Source organism: Schistocerca cancellata, chromosome 5 (assembly GCF_023864275.1).
Source record: "Schistocerca cancellata isolate TAMUIC-IGC-003103 chromosome 5, iqSchCanc2.1, whole genome shotgun sequence".
Lineage (NCBI taxonomy): Eukaryota > Metazoa > Arthropoda > Insecta > Orthoptera > Acrididae > Schistocerca > Schistocerca cancellata.
This window is the reverse complement of record NC_064630.1, coordinates 641,106,119-641,130,488: the sequence shown is the minus strand read 5'-3', so window position 1 is coordinate 641,130,488 and position 24,370 is coordinate 641,106,119. Positions and strand designations below refer to the sequence as shown.

The 24,370-nt window shown below is 48.1% G+C and overlaps 1 protein-coding gene across 1 annotated transcript in view; it reads left to right on the top strand.

Annotated features, from left to right (window-relative positions):
- LOC126187786 (uncharacterized) overlaps positions 1-24,370 on the top strand; it is a 177,358-nt gene that overhangs the window by 110,230 nt on the left and 42,758 nt on the right. Inside the window, exon 3 of the mRNA XM_049929058.1 lies at positions 21,054-21,489. Coding sequence (XP_049785015.1) covers positions 21,054-21,489 — 436 coding nt within the window. The remainder of the gene's footprint in view (positions 1-21,053; positions 21,490-24,370) is intronic.

Here is a 24,370-nt window from a genome sequence, read left to right as displayed (position 1 = left end):
TTCCAAAACTTTCCTTAGTCCCTCGGTATAATTTTCCCTTTTTGTTCGTTGGTATTTTTACTGGTAGTCAGTTCTAGTGGTCTAATAGATGGGTCCTCAACATAAACCCTTCCACAACTCGAGCAATAATTATACGACGAACTAGCCGCAGTTTTCGCCTCTGTAACTTCCATATCACCATTTATGTGTGGGACTAACACTCGACCGGTGACTAACATGGGAACCCTGCCCGCTAAGCGTCAAACAGAAAGCTCACGATAGACGAGAACTACTAACCAGCCAAACTTGGGGTTACACCCCTCCACTATTCTCGACACCTACGAAACCTAGATAGGACTTATCCACTCCTGTGCAAATGTTGCGTGGATATCTGCTCCACGTAATTTCTATCAGTCCCTCCTAATTTTTGAACGTCATGCACTCGCCTCGTTTCGCGTATTCGTTTATCTTTCCCCACATGGATCCTTTGCCGTCTCATCAGATTCTCATTTCCTCATTCCCGCTGAGCATATAAAAATCTGACTGTACTCCTACAATCCTATTGTCTCCTCTCTCAACACCAACTCTGGCACACGATCACGTTTATATCGATACGTTCCACTAACCCTACACATACACACATTCCACATCGCAACGAAATTTCAGCAATGCCCCTCTCTCACAATTATAGTTTCACCCCACACATCACACCTCGCAAGGACTGCCCATTTTCCTCTTCCATCACTATCTCTCACTAACTCTTTTTCCGTTCTTCCCCATCTTTCCCTATTTATTTTCCCCTTACCATTATGGCCCTTCTCACATCCCAAACTGCTACCTTTCCCTCTCTTGCCAACTTACACTCCGACACCTTCTGCATCGATATTACCCATACCTACACCCACACCCTCCCATATTATCACATATCTTTTTCCTCTCCAAAAACAGACATTTTTCTCAGTGCACGCTCAACTTTTATCGAAAGGGCAGCGCTACTTTTGGAAAATCAGTTTCTATAATAAATGTCCTCCTCTTCTAGTTTTTTTCTAATTTACTAATAAAAAATCTAGTAAATCAATTTTGTTTTACACAAAGAAACCTTCATGAAATTCATTTTTTACATGTAATAAATATTTCACCATTTAATTTTTTGTTCTTGTTTTTAAGCAGGGTGAAGTGTTGAACTTTTTAACACTTTAGAAACTATTTTGTCTAGCCAGCCAGCCCTGTAATAGAAATTTGTTATACTGTCTCTTTAAACTGGAATAAAAAGTGATAGCATTCACTTTTTGTGTGCTGTAGTCTTTTTCTAAATTGTAAAACTTACGCTGAGATAACTAAAGTCTTGGGATAGCGACATGCATACATACAGGTGGCGCAAGTATCGCGCATGAAGGTATAAAATGGCAGTGCAACGGCGGAGCTGTCATTTGCACTCACGTGATTCATGTGAAAAGGTTTCCGGAGCGATTATGGCCGCACGACGGGAATTAACAGACTTTGTACGCGGAATGATAGTTGGAGTTAGGCGCATGGCACATTCCACTTCGAAAATCATTAGAGAATTCAATAATTTGAGATCCACAGTGTCAAAAGTGTGCCTAGAGTGCCAAATTGCATGCTTTATCTCTCAGCATGGATAATGCAGTAGCCGACGACCTTCACTTAACGACGGAGAGCGGCGGCTTTCGTATAGAGCTGTCATTAGTAATATACAAGAAACATTATGAGAAATATCCACAGAAATGAATGTGGGACGTACGACGAACGTAAATCTTTATACTGTATGGAACTGGGGACCTAAAAACGACGGAGATGTTTCGTCCCCGCCGTAGCCCTCAGTGGTTCACAACCCCACAACAGGCTACAGCAGTCCACTCACTCCACCGCCGCCCCACACCGAACCCAGGCTTATTGGAATCTATGAAAATCGTGCCCAGTGAGATTCGCGCCCAACCAGAAATGTGTGAGATTCGCGCCCAATATCTTCTCCCTTTGTGTTGGGCTTACCCGCGCCCGGGCCGTCCTAATCATCCTAAACTACCTGCTCCTCGGACACATGGATCTGCCCCCACAGTACTAGGCACAGCCGCCGACTGTCTGATACACAAACACAGCCTTAGGGCCGCTCTGGCTGTCGAAGAGTTCACATCGCGCGATTTTTGACACATTAGTTCAGATATGGAATTTTCAACCACTCATCACAGTAAGCCATGTTGCCACTACGAAGGTTATTCTTACATATTGAAGAGAACAAAAGAAAATGGAACAGTAATGTGGCGCTGTTCAAGACAGAGAGCAAACCACTGCCGAGGAATGCTGAAAACGAAGGATTCGACAGTGCTATTTCATTCAAGCATCAATGTGGACCTCCGGATGTCGCTCGGCTGGAAGTGAGGAAGACTTTGAACCACGCAAAGAAGAGGGCAAGAGACGAAGAGACGTTTATTTCAAAAATACACTCCTGGAATTTGAAATAAGAACACCGTGAATTCATTGTCCCAGGAAGGGGAAACTTTATTGACACATTCCTGGGGTCAGATACATCACATGATCACACTGACAGAACCACAGGCACATAGACACAGGCAACAGAGCATGCACAATGTCGGCACTAGTACAGTGTATATCCACCTTTCGCAGCAATGCAGGCTGCTATTCTCCCATGGAGACGATCGTAGAGATGCTGGATGTAGTCCTGTGGAACGGCTTGCCATGCCATTTCCACCTGGCGCCTCAGTTGGACCAGCGTTCGTACTGGACATGCTGACCGCGTGAGACGACGCTTCATCCAGTCCAAAACATGCTCAATGGGGGACAGATCCGGACATCTTGCTGGCCAGGGTAGTTGACTTACACCTTCTAGAGCACGTTGGGTGGCACGGGATACATGCGGACGTGCATTGTCCTGTTGGAACAGCAAGTTCCCTTGCCGGTCTAGGAATGGTAGAACGATGGGTTCGATGACGGTTTGGATGTACCGTGCACTATTCAGTGTCCCCTCGACGATCACCAGTGGTGTACGGCCAGTGTAGGAGATCGCTCCCCACACCATGATGCCGGGTGTTGGCCCTGTGTGCCTCGGTCGTATGCAGTCCTGATTGTGGCGCTCACCTGCACGGCGCCAAACACGCATACGACCATCATTGGCACCAAGGAAGAAGCGACTCTCATCGCTGAAGACGACACGTCTCCATTCGTCCCTCCATTCACGCCTGTCGCGACACCACTGGAGGCGGGCTGCACGATGTTGGGGCGTGAGCGGAAGACGGCCTAACGGTGTGCGGGACCGTAGCCCAGCTTCATGGAGACGGTTGCGAATGGTCCTCGCCGATACCCCAGGAGCAACAGTGTCCCTAATTTGCTGGGAAGTGGCGGTGCGGTCCCCTACGGCACTGTGTAGGATCCTACGGTCTTGGCGTGCATCCGTGCGTCGCTGCGGTCCGGTCCCAGGTCGACGGGCACGTGCACCTTCCGCCGACCACTGGCGACAACATCGATGTACTGTGGAGACCTCAAGCCCCACGTGTTGAGCAATTCGGCGGTACGTCCACCCGGCCTCCCGCATGCCCACTATACGCCCTCGCTCAAAGTCCGTCAACTGCACATACGGTTCACGTCCACGCTGTCGCGGCATGCTACCAGTGTTAAAGACTGCGATGGAGCTCCGTATGCCACGGCAAACTGGCTGACACTGACGGCGGCGGTGCACAAATGCTGCGCAGCTAGCGCCATTCGACGGCCAACACCGCGGTTCCTGGTGTGTCCGCTGTGCCGTGCGTGTCATCATTGCTTGTACAGCCCTCTCGCAGTGTCCGGAGCAAGTATGGTGGGTCTGACGCACCGGTGTCAATGTGTTCTTTTTTCCATTTCCAGGAGTGTATATTCAGAGGAGCTGGGTTGCCTGCATAATCGAGGCTATGATTTTGTCACTGAAATGCCAGGGCAGCAATCAACGAAAGAGCTTTGTACTACCAGCGGGCAAATGAGAGAGATCCACTGACAAGAGAAGAAATTGACCTAAAGGCAGATTTACTAGCTATGAACGATGGCAGCAGTTTTCTGTTAAGCGACGACAAACTAGGAGAGAGAATAATAGTTTTTAGCTGAAGGGCACGAAGAGAGGCTTTAAGGAGTAAACAAGACTTTTTTACGGATGGTACGTTCAAGTGCTGCAGCAAACAGTTTTCGCAAATATACACGATTCACGCCGATTTTGTGAGTACAAATAATGAGACAAACATCTATTCAGTTGCCTTTCCACTACTGCCAAACAAAAGAAAAGAGACATACGTCCGTCTTTTCCGAAATTTGATGGAAAAAATTCCAGAATGGAAACCTGCAAACGTGACCGTAGATTTCGAATCGGCACGATTTCAGCAATTAAAGTTGTATTTCCGACAGCTGAAGTGCATGGATGTTATTTCCATATGAAAAAGTGTCTCTGGAGAAAAGTTCAAGAGCTAGGACTTACTCGTGAATACAAAGAAAACGAAGAAGTGAGACAACATGTTCGCATGTGTGCTGCGCTGGCGTTTCTACGGCCTGAAGATATATGTGATGGTTGGCTGGAGATACATTCACATGCACCGGATATCCCCAAAATTTCTGAATTTTTTTACTACTTCATAGATAGATGGTTGGAAAATGAAGAAACACCTATCAACCTTTGAAGTTGCTACAAATGGCGCCACCGAACAACCAACGCTGTAGAAGGTTGGCACCACAAAATTAATAACATGGCTTGCTAAACCAAATCCGAAAATTAATGACGTTATTAGGTGTTTGAAAAGAGAAGCAGAAAATTCAGCATGCGCGATAATGAGGGCAGAACTGAGTATGGAAGGTAAACGGAAAAAAAACAGTGTACATGAAACGTGATGAAAGGTTGGGAAAAATAATAAAAAAATACGAAGAGGATGGTGAGATCAAGGATTGCTTGAAAGCCATATCCTACCTACAGAAACTTGACTGAATTTATCAGAAGATATGTATAGATACATGTTCAAATGTAAATAGCAACTTATATAAAAAATAATAAAAATTTAAAAAACATATTGACGATGCTTATGAGCTGATTTGAAACATGCCTAAATGACTTTTGCTCTTTAGCCAGTCCAAAACCTGGATAAAATGTGATGGAAATCAGATTATTTTTAAGATACAGTATATGTGTTTTACAATACACCAAAACAAAAGCGAACCCTTTCCAGAGTCAACCCTTTACAATTATACTTCTCATTCAAGAGCCACCACCGCAGTTCCTCGCTAGTTTTTATAAATTAAGAGTTAAAATCAAGTGACATTACTAATCGCCAAGTATAGAGTCACTTGATATTTCTGAGTATTCAAGAAGTGTAGTTGTTATAATGAAAATAATATTGATAATGATTACTGAATGGTACTGCAAGTGAAGCAAAAGAATGTAATCTCTTGTATTTACTGCAGTTTGAAGTGGTGTGTGGTAGACACTTAATTCTCTCTCACTCTCTCTGTCTGACGGCTGAAAACTCCAGCTCGGAAACCTCCAGGTAGCGTCCCTCAACTCTTTTGTCTGCAGCTGCGCGGGATTAGCCGTGCGGTCTGAGGCACTGCAGTCATGGACTGTGCGGCTGGTCCCGGCGGAGGTTCGAGCCCTCCCTCGGGCATGGGTGTGTGTGTTTGTCCTTAGGATAATTTAGGTTAAGTAGTGTGTAAGCTTAGGGACTGATGACCTTAGCAGTTAAGTCCCATAAGATTTCACACACATTTGAACTTTTTTTTTTTTTGTCTGCCGTCAGGGGGTTAGCGGACCCGTCCTCGACCCTTTCTGGGCGCGAATCTCACTGGACGCGTTTTTCACTGGGCGCGTTTTTCAGTACACCAGGTTATTGTGCAGTTCGGCCCCCAGTGGACTCGTGCCGGGGACCAGCACGCCTTCTCGCCCGGAAAGCAGCGCGATAGATCGCACGGCTAACCGGGCGGGCAACGTACACTTTAGGAAAGCGCGGCGAAATTTGGAGTTAATGGACTATGGCAGCAGATGACCGTTGCGAGTGCCTTTCCTAACAGCACGACATCGCCTGCCGCACTTCTCCTGGGCTCGTTACCGTATCCGTTGGACTCTAGACGATTGGAAAACCGTGGCTAGTCAGGTGAGTCCCGATTTCAGTTGGGAAGAGCCCGTAGTAGGGTTGGAGTATTGTGCAAACGCCACGAAGCCATGGATCCAAGCTCTCAACAAGGCACGGTGCGAGCTGGTAGCGACTCCATAGTAGTCTGAGCAGTGTTTAAATGGAAAGAACTGAGTCATTCACTGAATATGGTTATGTTCGGCTACTGGGGGACCATTTGCAGTCATTCATGGGCTTCGTGTACCCAAATGTAACCTCCCCGGAGAATTTTGAAAAAATGTGACAATAATCAAATCTTAATGGGAATAGAACCTAGTGTAACCTACCAGCAAATAAAATAATTTATTGACAATGACAAATAAATGAGAACTACCAATCTGACCTATGTGTAACCTCCCACAAAATGAAAGTCAATTCAATAAAAAATGAAATCTCAGTGACAATGAAAACGCAAATAGACCGAAATGTCGATCTTAGGCCCTGTTCTTACCTCAGTAAAATTGCATCTGCTCTTATTTTTTTTTGCCATAGCTTGGAGGAAATGCATCGCAAAAATTCTTTGAACTTAAGTAAATTTTTTCTTTAAGGAAATGCACGGGAAGTTTTCTTTCAATAAAATGTTTGTTTTGTTAAAATGCTTGGTTTGAAAACAGAATTATTATTGGGGCGATTCTTGAACAAATTAATTATACTTAAGATCCATTACATTACCAGATGAGCGCAATGCTGCTTCATTACCTTATTTAACAATATGCCTCGTCCTGAATCCCGACCATAGAGCCATGTCGACGCCCTCACACACAACTGCTAACTCGCAACTGCGTCCCACTCGTGACTCACTCTCATTCGCAACTGTATCTACCGACTCGCTTCATGCAACTGAACTCTCGCGCGGCCAAGCGCAGACTAGCAACGATAAATAACTCTCTGGTCAGAGATTCTGTCATGCCTCGCCATCGCTGTCAATGAATACATACGTGTTTCACAAACAACAACGAAATTTTTATGGTTGACAATGCGCCTTGTCACATGGCCACAATTATTCGCGATTGGTTTGAAGAACATTCTGGACAATTAGAACTAATGATTTGGCCACCCAGGTCGCCCGATATGAATCCAATCTAACATTTGTGGGAAATAATCGAGAGGTCAGTTCGTGTACAAAATCCTTCACCGACAGCACTTTCGCAATTACAGGCGGCTAGAGAGGCAGCACGGTTCAATATTTCAGCAGGGGATTCCCATCGACTTGTTGAGTCCATGCCACGTCGCCTTGCTGCACTACGCCGAGCAAACGAAAGTCCGACATGATATCAGGAGGTATCCCATGACTTTTATCACTGCAGTATATTCCGGAAAAGTATGCTTCTGCCAAATCTGGAAACATATTCCTAGGTACATCGTGGTCTTGTGTCTCGGAAGAGATATTCTATTGAGTTTTAAAAGCGTTGTAATCGAGAAAATCTTGTCAGAACTGTATTAAGTCGTCTATCTACTACATTATTACTGAACTACACACCAATAACCAGCAAGTAAAAATGGAAATGAGCGTTTGGCGTCATTGGCCGGGAGTCCCCTTGCGGGGCAGGTCCGGCCGCCTTGGTGCAGGTCTTATTACATTCGTCGCCACAGTGGGTGACCTGCGCGCCGGATAGGGATGAAATGATGATGAAGACAACATCCAGTCCATAAGCGAAGAAAAAATCTGCGTCCCAGCCGGGAATCTAACGCGGGCCCGTAGGACGGCAATCCATCACGCTGACCACTCAGTTATCGGGGCGGGCATAACCAGCAAGTGAATTTAATTAAGAAGAAGTATTATTAAAAACTAGTTACAAATTAAAACATTTTGAAATTGAAGCTATTGGTAACTAACACAAATTTCCATTTTCGTGACAGGTAGGATTAAAATAAGAGATGGGGCCCCTCCACGCCCGCACCAACGTGGTGACCAAACCAAAAGTTCTACTGTCACCTCCGTAAACACGTTAGTTATCTAGTAAGTGGCTCACAGGGTGCTGGGCTGTGATTTTGTCCGTGCGTCTGGGTAAGACTACGCACTAACACGGTCCATCAGGTGATAGATAGTGGACGAAACGCGAGTGAGGGTAGCGATTTGAAGAGCAGAGGGAAAAAAAGTGCCATGGCTCGTGCCGTGGGAAAAAAACCTCTGCGACAGTGGGATGGGTAGTAAGAGCAGTAGTGGTTACTAGCTGCGATAGTTCATGCAAGGTTGGATTTGTTAGTATAGGTATCATGCATCATTACCGTGACAAGCGATGGCGATGTGTCCCAGTTGCTGCAGCTGCTACATTCCTGGAACAGTCAAGATCGTTATACTGTAGTGGGAGATCGGCCATAGATCATCTCACTGTATGGGGGATGTGTGGAGCTTGTTCGCATGCAGTGTACGGTACGGCTTCCCTGTGTGGTGCCAGTTATTCGGCAGTGTATTTCAGCTGGATGTCCAGTAATGGCGTCTGATTAACAGGGGCTCGCCTGTGCCGTTATGTTTGCGTATGCTTGGCCATAGATGTTATGTCCTTACAAGTATGTCTTTTGGTCTTTTATGTTTCCATCTATGGTTGTGGTCGTAGTTCCCCAGACTCAGAATAAACGGGTTCTGCGAATGTCTGGAGTTTCTGTATAGTCTTGTGGTGAGTTTGTGGATTACCTCCGTGAGAGTCTCAAGTCGGTATTCCCGGTGAAGGTCCGCGATGCGTGTGTATCGTGGAGCATTTCTTATGATTTTGAGTACTTTGTTTTGTATGAGCTGCAGACGGCGTAGGCGTGTAGGCGCAGCGTATCCCCAGACGGGAGCTGCGTACGTCATCAGGGGTCGGATAAGTGTCATGTACATGGACCTCGACACCCTTCTGTTCAGTGTGCTACGCCTGTTGAGCATAGGATAGAGCTGTTTGAGCCTCGCGCTAGCTCGGTTGGTCATGTGTTGTATGTGGTCCCCCCAGAGTAATTTCCGGTCCAGCCAGACACCGAGGTATTTGACTTTCTCGCGGAAACGTATTGGACGTGCATGTAGAGTTATTGGTCTGCAGTAGCGGTGTTTGTGCAGTTGCTTCGGTCTTCTAGTGAACAGAACGGCTTCGCACTTGTCGACGTTTACTCTAATACGCCATTTCTCCAACCAAGGCTCAGCCACTCTGAGTGCAGTCTGTAGGCGTGACGTAATGTTTGATGGTTTCCAATCTTGCGCAAGGATGGCTGTGTCATCCGCGTAGATTGCCATCGTTGTGTTGTGTGTGGTTGGGAGATCGTTTATGTAGAGGTTAAACAGTAGGGGCCCTAGGATGCTTCCCTGGGGTACTCCCGCGTGTATACCGTGTCGTGTTGATTGTTTTCCCTGCACGTCAGCGTTGAAACTCCTGTCTGTGAGGTATGAGTGTATTAGACGCAGCAGCCCGTCGGGGAATGCCGCGTCGCTGAGTTTGTGGATGAGGCCGTTGTGCCATAGACTGTCGAAAGCCTTTCCGATGTCCAGGAACACCGTCCCTGTAGCTTTGTTTATGTTGAAGCCATATGTTATGTGTTCAACGACCCGTAGCAGTTGTTGTGTTGTGGAGTGGTGATTCCTGAAGCCGAATTGCTCCGGTCTCAGGATGTCATTTGTTATGCAGTGCCTAGTGATGCGTTTGAGAATCACCTTCTCAACAATCTTACTGAGCGAGCTCAGAAGGCTGATGGGTCGGTAATTTTGTGGGAGGCTGTGGTCTTTCCCCGACTTCCTGAACACCAGGACCTTGGCCGTCTTCCAAAAGGCGGGGAAGTGTTGGTGTTTTAGTATGGCATTCGTTATGTGTGTTAGGTACTCAGTTGCTTTATCCGTGAACTCCTGGAGGACACGGTTTTGAATGCCATCATCACCAGGGGCTTACCCACCAGCGGAATGCATTATAGCCCAGGAGACTTCGGCTGTGCTAGCATGTCGAATGTCGTCGCGCGATGGTTGGGCTAGAATGCGTGTAACCTCTTGGTCAGTAGCAAGTGTGAACACTGGATCTGATGGTACCAGGTTCGGTGTGAATGACGCTGCGAGTGTTTGGGCCATTAGTTCTGCTTTCTCTTCCGCTGAGTATGCAGGTCCGTCAGGCCCTTGAAGCGTTGGGGTGTATATTTTCTCCCTGTGAAGTGTCGGGCTAGTTGCCACACGCCAGGTCGTGCGGTGTCCAGCCCTTCGAGTTTTTGGTTCCACTGTTGTGTTCTGTGTGTTTGTATTTTATCGTGTATGATGCCCTGTAGCCTGTTAACGTGCCGTTTGGAGTACGGACGCCTGGTGCGCTGCCATTGTCTCCTGAGGTGATTTCTCATTGAGATTAGGCGCAGGATTTCCTGGGGCAGGGCCGCACTGCGTTGTTGTGAGGTGCGATCAGGTATGGTGCCTGCCATTACGTCCTGGACGGCGTTAGTGAGGGTTTCTACTGCCTCGTCGATTTGTGCAGTTTCATTAATTTCGTGTATAGGTGGGATGTGGCTATCGAGCGTTTGCTTGAACAATGTCCAATTCGCACGCCCGTAGTCCAACATCTTGCGTTGTTCCATGTGCTGCAGTGTTTCCTCAATGTATAGTATTATAGGTTGGTGGTTTGAGGGCAGATCGTTTTCAACGGCTACGTTTAATGTCGCTGTAATGCCCTTGATGAGGGCCATGTCTATCACGTCTGGCCTGTGTCCCCTCTGATAGGGAATGTGCGTCGGTTCAGTCGGCGCTAGTATAATGTAGTTTCTGCCTAGTGAATGTTCGTACAGTTTTTGCCGTTGGGATTTCGTATGCGTGAATTTCATTCTGGGTGTTTTGCGTGCAGATCTCCAGCGACTATCACTCGCGGTGAAATGTTGAGTAATGTGCTGATATCGCGTGTTGAAATGCCTACAGGGCTGTTGTATACCGATATCAGTGTGGTGTAGGCTCCGTTGAACTTGACTCTGACGGCCGTAGCCTCGATTTTTTCCAGTTCAGGGAGCTCTATGTTTGTGTGCTCAATGTCTTCGTGTATGACGATTGCAATTCCACCTGCCACGGCGTCGCCGGGTCGGTCGGTACGATAGACACAGTAGCCAGGAAAGTTTAATTGTTTGTGCGAAAAAAAATGGTTCAAATGGCTCTGAGCACTATGGGACTCAACATCTTAGGTCATAAGTCCCCTAGAACTTAGAACTACTTAAACCTAACTAACCTAAGGACATCACACACACCCATGCCCGAGGCAGGATTCGAACCTGCGACCGTAGCAGCCCCGCGGTTCCGGACTGCAGCGCCAGAACCGCTAGACCACCGCGGCCGGCAATTGTTTGTGCGGTTTAAGCTTAGTCTCGCTCAGTAGCGCGACAAGGATTCCCTTGCGCTCCATGAACGCGGCAAATTCTGCCCTTTTGTTGTGGATCGAGTCTGCATTCCAGAACATGATCTGTGATAGTGTGTGCGGGTCTGCGTTATGGGGCGGGTGTGGTATATTATTCATGTAAGAGTGTGAAAGAGTGTTGTGATGGCAGTGTGTATGACAGCCCAGTATTGCCCGGGTTCGGTGCTCATGAGCTGGGTGATGAGTGTAATGAGGGCCGTCAGCACCTTGGTAAGGATTTGAACGGTCGTGTGACGAGGGAATAGTGTTTCAAGTATTCCCCCAGGTGACGTGTTGGTGTTGTGTGTGGCAGCCTGAGGTGCTGTTGTGGAGTTAGCGGCCTCTAGTGCGGGTATTGGTGTGTTGTTAGGAGCGGCATTAGTGTTTTGTGACAGAGGTTGTGGCACCTGTGTTACTTCTGTGGTGAGGGGGATGGCAGTGTGAGTTACAGTCTCGGCGTCTTGTTGACTGTGTGTTGCTGGTCTGTTGTTGCTGCGTGGCCTGTTGTGGTGATTTCGTGTTCCCCGCCCTGTGTTTACGTGTACGTCTATTCCTCCTCTGGGCTTGGGGTTCGGGGGGTTCTTGTGTGGATGTGTTTTCCTGTATATGGTGCGTTTCTTCGCAGCACGTGATTTCCGGGAGTGGGGTCGTGTTGTTTGGAGGCATAGGTGTTGGTACCGATGCTTGCTGGGTTTCAGGTGTTGTCTGTGGGCCGGCCGTGGTGGCCGAGCGGTTCTAGGCGCTTCAGTCTGGAACCGCGCGACCGCTACGGTCGCAGGTTCGAATCCTGCCTCGGGCATGGATGTGTGTGATGTCCTTAGGTTAGTTAGGTTTAAGTAGTTCTAAGTTCTAGGGGACTGATGACCTCAGTTAAGTCCCATAGTGCTCAGAGCCATTTGAACCATTTTGTTGTCTGTGGCTGGTGTGTAGCTGTTGCAGCGGTTGTTTCGCGTGTATGTGAAGGGCGCTGAGGTTCCGCGGCCTGTGCCGTTCCGCCAGGGCGTGCAACCGTGGCAAACGTTACGCCGTTCCTTACTGGGTTCGGCGCTGGCCTTGGGCGTGGTATGTCGTACAGTACCCTGCTCTTGTCTTGTTTACGCTTCAGCGCCTGTTGGTATGAGCTGCACTGTCTGAAGTTTGCCGCATGGGGCCCACCGCAGTTGGCACAGCGTCGCTGGTTTGGCTGTGTTTGTGTGCAAGTGTTGGATCTGTGGCTGCCAGCGCATCCGCGGCAGCGAGTTGCCAGGCCGCAGCGGAGGGCCGAGTGGCCGAACCGCTGGCAGTTGTTACATTGTTGGGGGACGTTGGGTGGTTCGTGAAGTTCTACACGTACGTCTATACGCAGAAAGCTCTTTATCTGCAGGATGGCGCGGGAATCAGCCGTGTCGGCTAACTCAACCGTGTAGTGTGGTAACGGTGCGTGTGTACGGAACCCTGTCATCCGGGAGGCACTTTTACAGTCGAATCCCAGATAACAAAGCGCCGCCTGTACTGTCTCGTTGGGGGTACTGGGATCCACTCCCTTGATCACGTACTGCTCGGTTCTCTCGTCCAGCGTTCTGTACGTGTGATGTTCGATCTTCCGATCTTTGAGGAAGGTCAGAAGATCTTTATATTCGTTGTTTGTGGCAACGTACAGTGAGGCCCTATCCCCCGAGTACTTTGCATGTAATGTGCTGTTTATGTGCCTTTCCGCGAATGCAGTGTTAAGGGCACTAAGGTTCCCATAGTTTTGTATAATGACTGGGGGGAAACCAGTCTTGTGTTGTGTGGGCACCGCTGTGGCTTTGTGTGCTTTGTTGTTGCTCGCCACAGCTGTGTTTGCGTTTTGTTTTGTGTTAATGTTGCTAGCCTGAGATGAGCTAGTAGGTGTAGGCAACAGCGCCTTTCGGTTGCCTAGCGAGTTTGGTTGCTCGCTTGTTTGTGCTGGTGTTTTTCTGGGTCTGCGTTTTGGGCCCTCCACCTGCCAGGGCTCTGTGTAGTGGTTTTCTGTGTCCACATCCGCCGCCGCTGCCTCGATCTCTTGAGGCTGCGGCGTCGGTGGGACAATGGTACATGACTGTCCAGTGACAGGTGAGTGTAAGGTGATGCTGAGTGTAATTGTTTTGGTGGGTGAGACGTCCGCCCCGAAAAGTTCGGTGATTAGCCGGCGCGACTCCAGCTGCTTTTGCGCTTTCGCGCCAAGCTGTCGAGCGTCGCCAGCCGCTCCCTTGCCTTCGGTAGCGTGTGGGGCGCGAGTTTCGGCGGGTGCAGTCGATCCTCGCGCCTCGTGTGTTGCAGTCTTACTGCGGGTGACAGCAGGGGAAGTGCTAGCAGCGTCCGCCATCTCGCACTTAGGATTATTTATTGGGGGGGGGGGGGGGGGGGGAACGACAACTTTGCTTTTCTCGATAGGCGAGAGAAGTGTCTCTTGTTCCCTATTGAAGTGGGTGGTCCCTAAGTTTCGCTAACATGCGCTGTTCGTGCAAGCGCGGCACCTAAAGGAGGTGCGGGAGAAGAATGGCCTGCAGCACGCGGGCTTAGTCCCGTGGAGGAGCCCTGGTACTGCCTCAGAGTCCCTAAAAGAACGTGAGAATCACGTTGGGGGCGTTGGGTAACCGGAGGCTACCGGGAGCTGCGAGCCGAAGCTCTTTCGCGGCAGTCCGCGACTGGTTGCGCAGCTTTGTGTCGAAGGGGAGCGAGTTCAACCCTTCGGTACTCGGCCGGTTGCCGCTGGGCGGCTGCGCCGGAAGCGACTGAGATGCGCACTCCCCGGGCGCTGCGGAGCGCTGGTAGCGGCCGGCTGGCGCGCCGCCGGCTGCAGGGGGTAGCGGGCGAGCTACGGCTGCTGGCGGTCGGCGGCTGCGCTGCGAGGTCCTCTGCGCTCGGCGTCCAGTTAATACTTTAAGGAAAATCACTTCTTTTACAAATACCTTGTGTTCTATGGTAGAAAACCTTTTTCCGTTTCAAGGTTGGTTGATCTACCCAGGTAAAAGATGGTGCACGGCCGACGAAATGTGGCTTAACTGTGAAAATTTAATACTTTTTTGTTCGAAGAGATTTCTGGATAGCTGGTGGTCGTCATAAACTTCACGACATTTCGATTGGACACCTGCCAGTCATCTTAATGTAAGCCAACGAAGACTTAATTGTCCACACTTTATGTAACTGTTTTCAAAAATATACAGAATTCGAATCACCCTAAAAGTCTGAAGAGTTAATAACATCCTCGAAATAAATATAATGTATTGTATAGTATATAAACAAGTAGAATATTTACAAACGCAACAAAAAACACAACCTCGTGTCTCACAACAATGAAAATAGTTGAAAATGCCGGAAAATGCTTATGGCGGTTTGCAGTGCGCATTTCTTCATGTGATTCCAAAAGCTGTCTCTAGACTGAGCGTTTATAATCTTGCATTCAAATGTCACCACGAACATCTTCAGTAGTAAGGCAACGTTTCTCCCTTCATCTCATATATTCATAAGACTAGTTTGATTATTCCGATAATTGAGGATGGGACGTACAGTGGTCGTCACGTTCTTTTGTGGAGAGATGTAGCTCATTCACATGCCTTCGGCGTCTTTTTCAATAGCAAAAGCCGAAATGCAGCACACTGAGAACAGAGACGTCCCACGCTGGTTTAAAACCTAACCTAATATAACCTAACCTCCCTGACCCCGCGAAAAACTGACGAAGCGGGTCGGACGTACTGTACCAAGCATACATCTGATGTTATCGGGCGACCTCTGTCGACGACGTCTGGCAACTGTTGTCATGCCACTGTGGACGCAACCTTAAATTTCGATATCGAGTTTCTCGAGGTTAGGAATCATCACTGGAAAGGCGCTAGCCAAGTACTCTCCCTATTTTATACCTACATTGCATTGCACACACACACACACACACACACACACACACACACACACACACACACAGACACACATCTGCCAGAGTTAAAAATTTTCTTATGAAAGTAATTGCCTTTTTTCCAGGAAGATTCCCCTTAAGTGCAATGATTTTTAACGTTTTCGTTGTGGTGTCAGTGTTACTCCAGTGCTGTGTGCAGTGCTACGTTCCACCAGCACCAGCAGTGTCGCCAGCGTCATTCATTTGTGTTCCCAATGTGGTGTTTCTTTGTTTTCGTGTCGACTCACTGTGTTCATTCTCCACCTGTGTGTATATGTTGTTTTTACATCTACAGTTCATCTATTTTTGTTCTTGTTGATTCATCACTTTATACCACTCTATGTTATATGTTATTTTCTCATTTGCCTACGTTTTCTCTGTAACTCTCTTGGCTGAAGAGTGGCGTATTCTGCCACTGTAGCCGGCAGGAGTGGTCGCGTGGTTCTAGGCGCTACAGTCTGGAACCGCGCGACCGCTACGGTCGCAGGTTCGAATCCTGCCTCGGGCGTGGATGTCTGTGATGTCCTTAGTTAGGTTTAAGTAGTACTAAGTTCTAGGGGACTGATGACCTCGGAAGTTAAGTCCCATAGTGCTCAGAGCCATTTTTTTTGTGCCACTGCCAGCCCGCCCATTTTTGGTGAGTGAAATAACAATAAAGAAAAAAAATTCCAGGAAGATGTGTCCAGTGCCATGTACAGCGTGAAATGCTGAACTGTTTCACGTCAAATTACTTGTATTCGTTGACGGCATATATAATCCGTTTTCTCGTAGAAGAACAGTGAGCAGGGGCTCATGAAACAAACAGCGACAAGTCTCGCAACTTCCTTAACAACTTTGTCTTTCGAAATGGAACGAATAGCAGATCTCGATGAGACAAATTTAGTCATTACGGCGGCATACTGAAAACTAAAACCTCAAATTTTTTTATTATGTTCTCAACATAGATTAAGTGATCAGGGGTACCGCGCGGGATTAGCCAAGCGGTCTGAGGCGCTGCAGTCATGGACTGTGCGGCTGGTCCCGGCGGAGGTTCGAGTCCTCCCTCGGGCATGGGTGTGTGTGTTTGTCCTTAGGATAATTTAGGTTAAGTAGTGTGTAAGCTTAGGGACTGATGACCTTAGCAGTTAAGTCCCATAAGATTTCACACACATTTGAATATTTTTTTGATCAGGGGCTCATAAAACAAACAACAATAAGTCTCGCAACTTTATTAACAACGCAAATTGCAACCCTCTTCCGCTAGAGGGCTCTGAATTGTGACGTACCTGCGTCGGTGCATGAGAAGCACTGTGTTGTAATCGGGTTTCTAACCGCAGAAGATTTCGCCTTTACATGGACCACACACAAGAGCTGCGACATCGGCAAAAATCCGACGCATCGGATTCACTGTCAGCGATGGTCCTCCATACAGTCCCAACTTGGCCCCATACTAATTCCATCTGTTTCCAAAACTTTAAGGACACCTTCGAGGAATTCACTTTGTTAGTGATGAAGCGGTGCAACCAGTCGTGAGATTGTAGCACCGCCAACAAAGCCAAACATTCTACAGTGATGGTCACAGAAAACTTGTCTCTCATTGGGACAAATATGTTCGTCACCAGAAATAAATCTGCAGACATGAAGAGTAAAGATGTAGAACGTTAATAAATTTTGTTGTATTTCAAAAGCTGTAATGGTTTTCACATAAAACATCCGGGAGCATTGCTTTTTAGCACACCCTCATCATTCTCACCTAGATAACAAATCACATAGGGATTTCTGTTGTGCCGTTGCATCCGTTGAGTGGCTCGGCATCCGGAAGTTTACATCACTACCCTTACGAAGCTTGGGCGGTGGGTACAACAGCTATGTGATGCTTACGTTGCTTGGGCGGTGGGTACAACAGCTATGTGATGCTTACGTTTCTCTCGACGGATATATCTGTTGTCGAGACAAGACTTAAACTGCGTCACATCAAATGCGGCTGAGTGACTTTCCAGCGATGTAGCATTTTCTTTGGCACAAAAAATGCTTAAACCTTTGTGAAATCTAGCGCGCAAGCGTTTCATTGCGTCTTAACGCGGCGCCGCAAGTTTTCTTGGAGTGTGGAGTAAACTTCCGTGCGGTGGGCAAACTAGGATCCCAGTGTACATTTACTCAATGATTATTTGTTATAACTGCGAGAGAGTTGTAACGTCCCCTTAGAAAAATTAATGAATTACTGTGCTGATAAACATCTTATGTTATTTGATTTTCAAACAGCTGAGCAAAACTGAACGTACTCAGACATTCACTAAAGTGACACACAATATTTTTAGCGCAACGCAATCTGACTTTCAGTAATCCATACAAAAGAATGGCCCTGAGTAACAAGAACCTATACCTTTCATGAATTCTTACCTCACAAAAATCTTCGATACTCGAACTACTGCAATACAGCGAGCGCCAATACTGCCAGCTAAATAAAAGATTCTAACTACTGAAGGCACTAACTACTGATAGGCATGAAAGATTTTGATAAAGAACAAACAATGTATTTACCTTAATAGTGTTCAAAAGTCATAATTTATATCAGTTCATGACATCCAGTCTTACAAATTTACTGTCTCTGTCCAGATCATCCGCTCTCAAAACTCCGCCATCTCACTCCCCACATCCACCACTGCTGGCGGCTCATCTCCAACTGCGCAACGCTACGCGCTGTTAACAGCCAACTGTCCAACACTACAATAGCGAATTCCAACAGTGCCATCCAACCACAGACTGCACACAGCGCAGCCAGTGATTTTCATACAGAGCGCTATGTGGCGGTGGCGTTACCAATATAAGAACCTAAACAGCCTACTTACATAGTTATGTCATTTGTCTCATCGAACTCTACTATTCTTGCGGCAAAAAACAGCACAGTAATATTTAAAAAATGAAGCAGATGCTTGTTTCTCGGTTGTTAATGAAGATGCGAGAACGCACTACCGTTTGTTCCATGTGTTCCTCGTACTGTTCTTCTAGATGAAAATAGTAAGAAGTAATTTTTAGTGGAAAAGTTAGCCGGCTCAACTTATATCAAGGGCGATCCTGCTTTTACAGTTTATCCGAATTATATCCATAACCAATAAATGTATCGAGATGAGCCTTTGAGTTAGTTGAAGTGTGTGGTGCTTTTTCTGACGAACGCAAGCAACTTTTAACGTTTATAGCTGCCGAATTACGGCACTGACTTTTTTAATCGAACTACATACTTTTTATTGTGGGACTGGAAGAGCCTCCAAAGAGGACTTCAACGAGATAATAGTGGGCTTTGACATATTAACAAGATACTAGTGCCATTAAACTCTGCCATTCAAAGGCTAAGAGGTTTTGTTAAAAAATGTTCAAATGTTTGTGAATTCTTAAGGGACCAAACTGCTGAGGTCATCGGTCCCTAAACCTACACACTTCTTAACCTAACTTAAACTAACTTACGACAAGTACAACATACACACACCCATGCCCGAGGAGGGACTCGAACCTCCGACGGGGGCAGCCGCCCGGACCGTGGCAAGACGCCTGAGACCGCGCGGACACCCCGCGCGGCAGAGGTTTTGTCTAACGTCCTGGAGGCGACAACATTTTTAGAGGCTGAGCACGAGTTCGAAAGAGTAGCATGTAATAATAAGGAAGGAATTCGGTTCTTTTCGAAGACCCAGTACCGACAGTATTAAGAGAACCCCTTTCAATTTGGTAGCTCTACAGGACTCAATCTTCAATGAATGAATTCCGTTGCGTACTGAATACCCGAAGAAACTTCTGAGCCGTATTCCTCACCAAACTGAGAAAATAGGCGCTGTTACACGGTATTAGTGTGATATCTCCTGGGTTTAATTTTTAGACACATGTGTTTATGTCTGTGAGCGAAACATTCAGTGCCATGTAATGACAAAACACAAACGTCACACATCTCCCCGTTGAGATCCTGCTATTGGATCCAGAGAGCTTTGATATTAGCGCTTTTACTGCTGGTGATGCTGTCATTACTTCGACTTCGTGAATGAGATCCAATACACTGAAATATGTCTGCCTTAGAAAACTATGAGTGAATTTACTACACTACTAGGCATTAAAATTGCTACACCACGAAGATGACAAGCTACAGACGCGAAATTTAACCGACAAGAAGAAGATGCTGTGATATGCAAATGATTAGCTTTTCAGAACGTTCACACAAGGTTGGCCCCGGTGGCGACAGCTACAACGTGCTGACATGAGGAAAGTTTCCAACCGATTTCTCATACACAAACAGCAGTTGACCGGCATTGCCTGGTGAAACGTTGTTGAGATGCGTCGTGTAAGGAAGAGACTTTGATAAAGGTTGGATTGTAGCCTATCGCGACTGTGGTTTATCGTATCGCGACATTGCTGCTCGCGTTGGTCGATATCCAATGACTGTTAGCAGAATATGGAATCGGTGGGTACAGGAGGGTAATATGGAACGTCGTGCTCGATACCAACGGCCTCGTATCACTAGCAGCCGAGATGACAGGCATCTTATCCGCATGGCTGTAACGGATCGTGCAGCCACATCTCGATCCCTGAGTCAACAGATGGGGACATTTGCAAGAGAATAACCATCTGTACGAACAGTTCGACGAACGTTTGCAGCAGCATAGACTATCAGCTCGGACACCATAGCTGCGTTTACCATTGACGCTCCATCACAGACAGGAGCGCCTGCGATGGTGTACTCAACGACGAACCTAGGCAAAACGTCATTTTTCGGATGGTTCAAATGGCTCTGAGCCCTATGGGACTTAACTTCTGAGGTCATCAGTCCCATCGAACTTAGAACTAGTTAAACCTAACTAAGCTAAGGTCATCACACATATCCATGCCCGAGACAGGATTCGAACCTGCGACGGTAGCGGTCCCGCGTTTCCAGACTGAAGCGCCTAGAACCGCTCGGCCTCCCCGGCCGGCTAATCCAGGTTCTGTTTACAGCATCATGATGGTCGCATCCGTGTTTGGCGACATCAACCATGTTGAATTGGAAGCGTGTATTCGTCATCGACATACTGGCGTATCACCCGACGTGATGGTATGGGGTGCCATTGGTTACACTTCTCGGTCACCTCTTGTTCGTATTGACGACACTTTGAACAGTGGACGTTACATTTCAGATGTGTTACGACCAGTGGCTCTACCCTTCATTCGATCCCTGCGAAACCCTACATTTCAGCATGATAATGCACGACCGCATGTTGCAGGTCCTCTCCGGGCCTTTCTGGATAGAGAAAATGTTCGACTGCTGCCCTGGCCAGCACATTCTCCAGATCTCTCACCAATTGAAAACGTCTGGTCAAAGGTGGCCGAGCAACTGGCTCGTCACTACTCTTGATGAACTGTGGTATCGTGTTGAAGCTGCATGGGCAGCTCTACCTGTACACGCCATCCAAGCTCTGTTTGACTCAATGCCCAGGCGTATCAAGGCTGTTATTACGGCCAGAGGTGGTTGCTCTGGGTACTGATTTCTCAGGATCTATGCACCCACATTGCGTGAAAATGTAATCACATGTCAGTTCTAGTACAATATATTTGTCCAATGAATACCCGTTTATCATCTGCATTTTCTCTTGGTGTAGCAATTTTAATGGCCAATAGTGTACAATCAAAGATAGAGAAGATCTCGGCAGACACACTGTGCTAATCAGACTTTGCGCTGTGTCTCATTGAGTGACTGCGTTTGTTGCTCACTTTCAGATCACACGGCCACGGAGGCATCCACGAAGATGATGACGAACATGATGCTGTGCCGGCGCATCCAGCTGATGCACGTGGAGGGTAACGAGTGGTGGGATATCGGCTACAACTACCTGGTGGGCATGGACGGCTACATATACGAGGGCCGCGGCTGGGGCCTGGTGGGCGCGCACACGTACGGCTACAACTCGCGCAGCCTGGGCGTCGCCTTCATCGGCTGCTTCATGCAGCACGTGCCCACCCCGGAGGCCGTCGCCGCCTTCCACCAGCTGGTGGAGCTCGGCGTGCGCGAGGGACACCTTACCCCAGACTGCCGCGTCATGGGCAACTGCCAGTGCACACCCAACGAGAGCCCGGGCAGAGCCTTCTACGAGCTCATGAAGACGTGGCCGCGCTGGGCCGAAACGCCCCCGCCGCCCCCGTGGGACTCTGCCACGTAAGTGTCGCCGATCTAGCTGCCCACTTCTGTCTCCTGAAAGGTCACGTTTATTGTCCTGTAAACTACCGCCAGGGATGTGGAGCCATACTGAGCCCAGGGACGTGAGGGGCTGCGCTTGTCTCAGTCGAGGATCATTGGCGCCAACACTCCGATCGAGCTAGTAACACATATTCTGGACTGGGTTTAAAGCCGGAGGGGTGGGGTGGGAGGAGGGGGTTTGGGGGCCGGGTGAGTCATCCTGGTGCTCTTCGAACCACGCACATACACTGAGAGTTTAGTGACTCGTTGCATTGTTCTGCTGGAAGATGCCATCGTGTCGAGGAAAAACAAACTTCACGTAATGATGGACATGGTCCCTAACGATAGAAGCATTTATTTGTAGATCAACTGTGCCTTCCAGAATGACGAGGTCACTCAGGGAATGCCAAGGAAACATTTCCCAGTCCATAGCGCCCCCTCCTGGTTGCAGGGTATGTTTGCTTCGAGACGTTTCATGCCGTACACGCCAACGGCCATCTGTGCGATGGAGCACACAGCGCGATTCTGAAGAGGCCAACTGTCGCGAGTCGGTGGCCGTCCAGCTGCGGTGTTGGCGTGCAAATCCCAGCCTTCGTCGCCGGTGAATAGCAGTCAGCATGATTTCATAAATGAAGCGCCTGCTGTGAAGGCCCAAACGCGGCAACGTTTGCTGAAAGGTCGTTGAGGAGACACTTTTGGTAGTCCCTTGACTCATCTGGGTGGTCGGTTGCGCAACAGTTACACGCCATTTCGTCCATACACATCTCAGCAGCCGCTGTTCACCCCTGTGGACGGCGGTGCAACACACTCGGTGGCGGCTTTGAATAGCCACGCAAGGTATACTTTAACCACGACGGCATGACAATAAACACACCAAAAATTTTTCATCACCCCAGTTCCCAGCACTCCTGAAGATAGACGTTGACTGTGGATATTGTATCACAGACACAGTCTCTTTGACTGTTCAGATATGTCACTAAACCCACCCAAAGATGTAAACAACCATGCATGACCAGATCCTAATAGACGGAGGGGCTCCGACAGCCGATCAGTTCCTCTCATTCAACCAGGATGGAGGTACACGGCTCGTGTTGTCGTAGTTCAACCACGCCTAGTTGGTCAGTACCGCGGTTCGATCGCGTCCGCATTGTTACCTTGTGCCAGGAAGGGCTCTCAACAAGCGAAGTGTCCAGGCATCTCGGAGTGAACCAAAGCGATGTTGTTCAGACATGGAGGAGATACAGAGAGACAGGAACTGTCAATGACATGCCTCACTCAGGCCGCCCAAGGGCTACTACTGCAGTGGATGACCGCTACCTACGAATTATGGCTCGGAGGAACCCTGACAGAAACGCCACCATGTTGAATAATGCTTTTTGTGCTGCCACAGGACGTCGTATTACGACTCAAACTGTGCGCAACAGGCTGCATGTTGCGCAACTTCACTTCCGACGTCCATGGCCAGGTCCATATTTACAAACCCGACACCATGGAGCGCGGTACAGATGGGCCCAACAACATGTCGAATGGACCGCTCAGGATTGGCATCACGTTCTCTTCACCGATGTGTATCGCATATGCCTCCAATCAGACAATCGTCGTAGACGTGTTTGAGGCAACCCGGTCAGGCTGAACGCCTTAGACACAGAGTCCAGCGAGTGCGGCTGTTTTGGGGTGGCATTATGTGGGACCGACGGATGGCATGCCTCGCTCAGGCCGTCCAAGATGGATGACCTCTACCCACGGATTATGGCTCGGATGAACTCTGACAGCACTGCCACCATGATGAATAATGCTTATCGTGCAGCCACAGGACGTCGCGTTACCACACAAACTGCGCTTAACTTCACTCCCTGCATCCGTGGCGAGGTCCATCTTTGCAACCACGGCACAATGCAGCGCAGTACACATGGGCCCAATAACATGTCGAATGGACTGCTCAGGATTAGCACCACGTAATCTTCACCGATGAATGTTGCATATGCCTTCAACCAGACAATCGTCGGAGACGTGTTTGGAGGCAACGCGGTAAGGCTGAACGCCTTAGACACACTGTCCAGCAAGTGCAGCAAGTTGGAGGTTTCTTGATGTTTTGGGGTGGCATTATGCTGGGGACGACGTACGCCGCTGGTGATCGTGGAAGGTGCCGTAACGGCTGTACGATACGTGAATGCCATCCTCCGACCAATAGTGCAACCATATCGGCAGCATATTGGCGACGCATTCGTCTTCATGGACAACAATTCGCGCCTCCATCGTGCACATCTTGTGGATGAATTCGTTCTGGATAACGACATCGCTAAACTAGAGTGGCCAGCATGTTCTCCAGACATGAACCCTGCCTGAGATAGGTTGAAACGGGCTGTTTATTTACTACGTGACCGACCAACCACTCTGAGGGATCTATGCCGAATAGCCGTTGAGGATGGGACAATCTGGACCAACAGTGCCGTGATGGACTTCTGGATAGTATGCCACGACGAATACAGGCATGCATTAATGCAAGAGGTCGTGCTACTAGGTATTAGAGGTACCGGTGTGTACAGCAATCTGGACCACTACCTTTGAAGGTCTCGCTGTATGATGGTACAACATGCAATGTGCGGTTTTCATGAGCAATAAAAAGGGCCGAAATGATTTTTATATTGATCTCTATTCCAATTTTCTGTACAGGTTCCGGAACTCTCGGAACCGAGGTGATGGAAAACTTTTTTTGATGTGTGTAAATGATTCGATTCTGTTGGTCACGACTCGAAATTGTCTCAATGTGGTAAGACTATAATATTGATTATATAAGTTATCAATAATTACTTTTCCTCAATTAGTAGCATTAATGTGGTGGAGGTTACAGGTTCCTCAC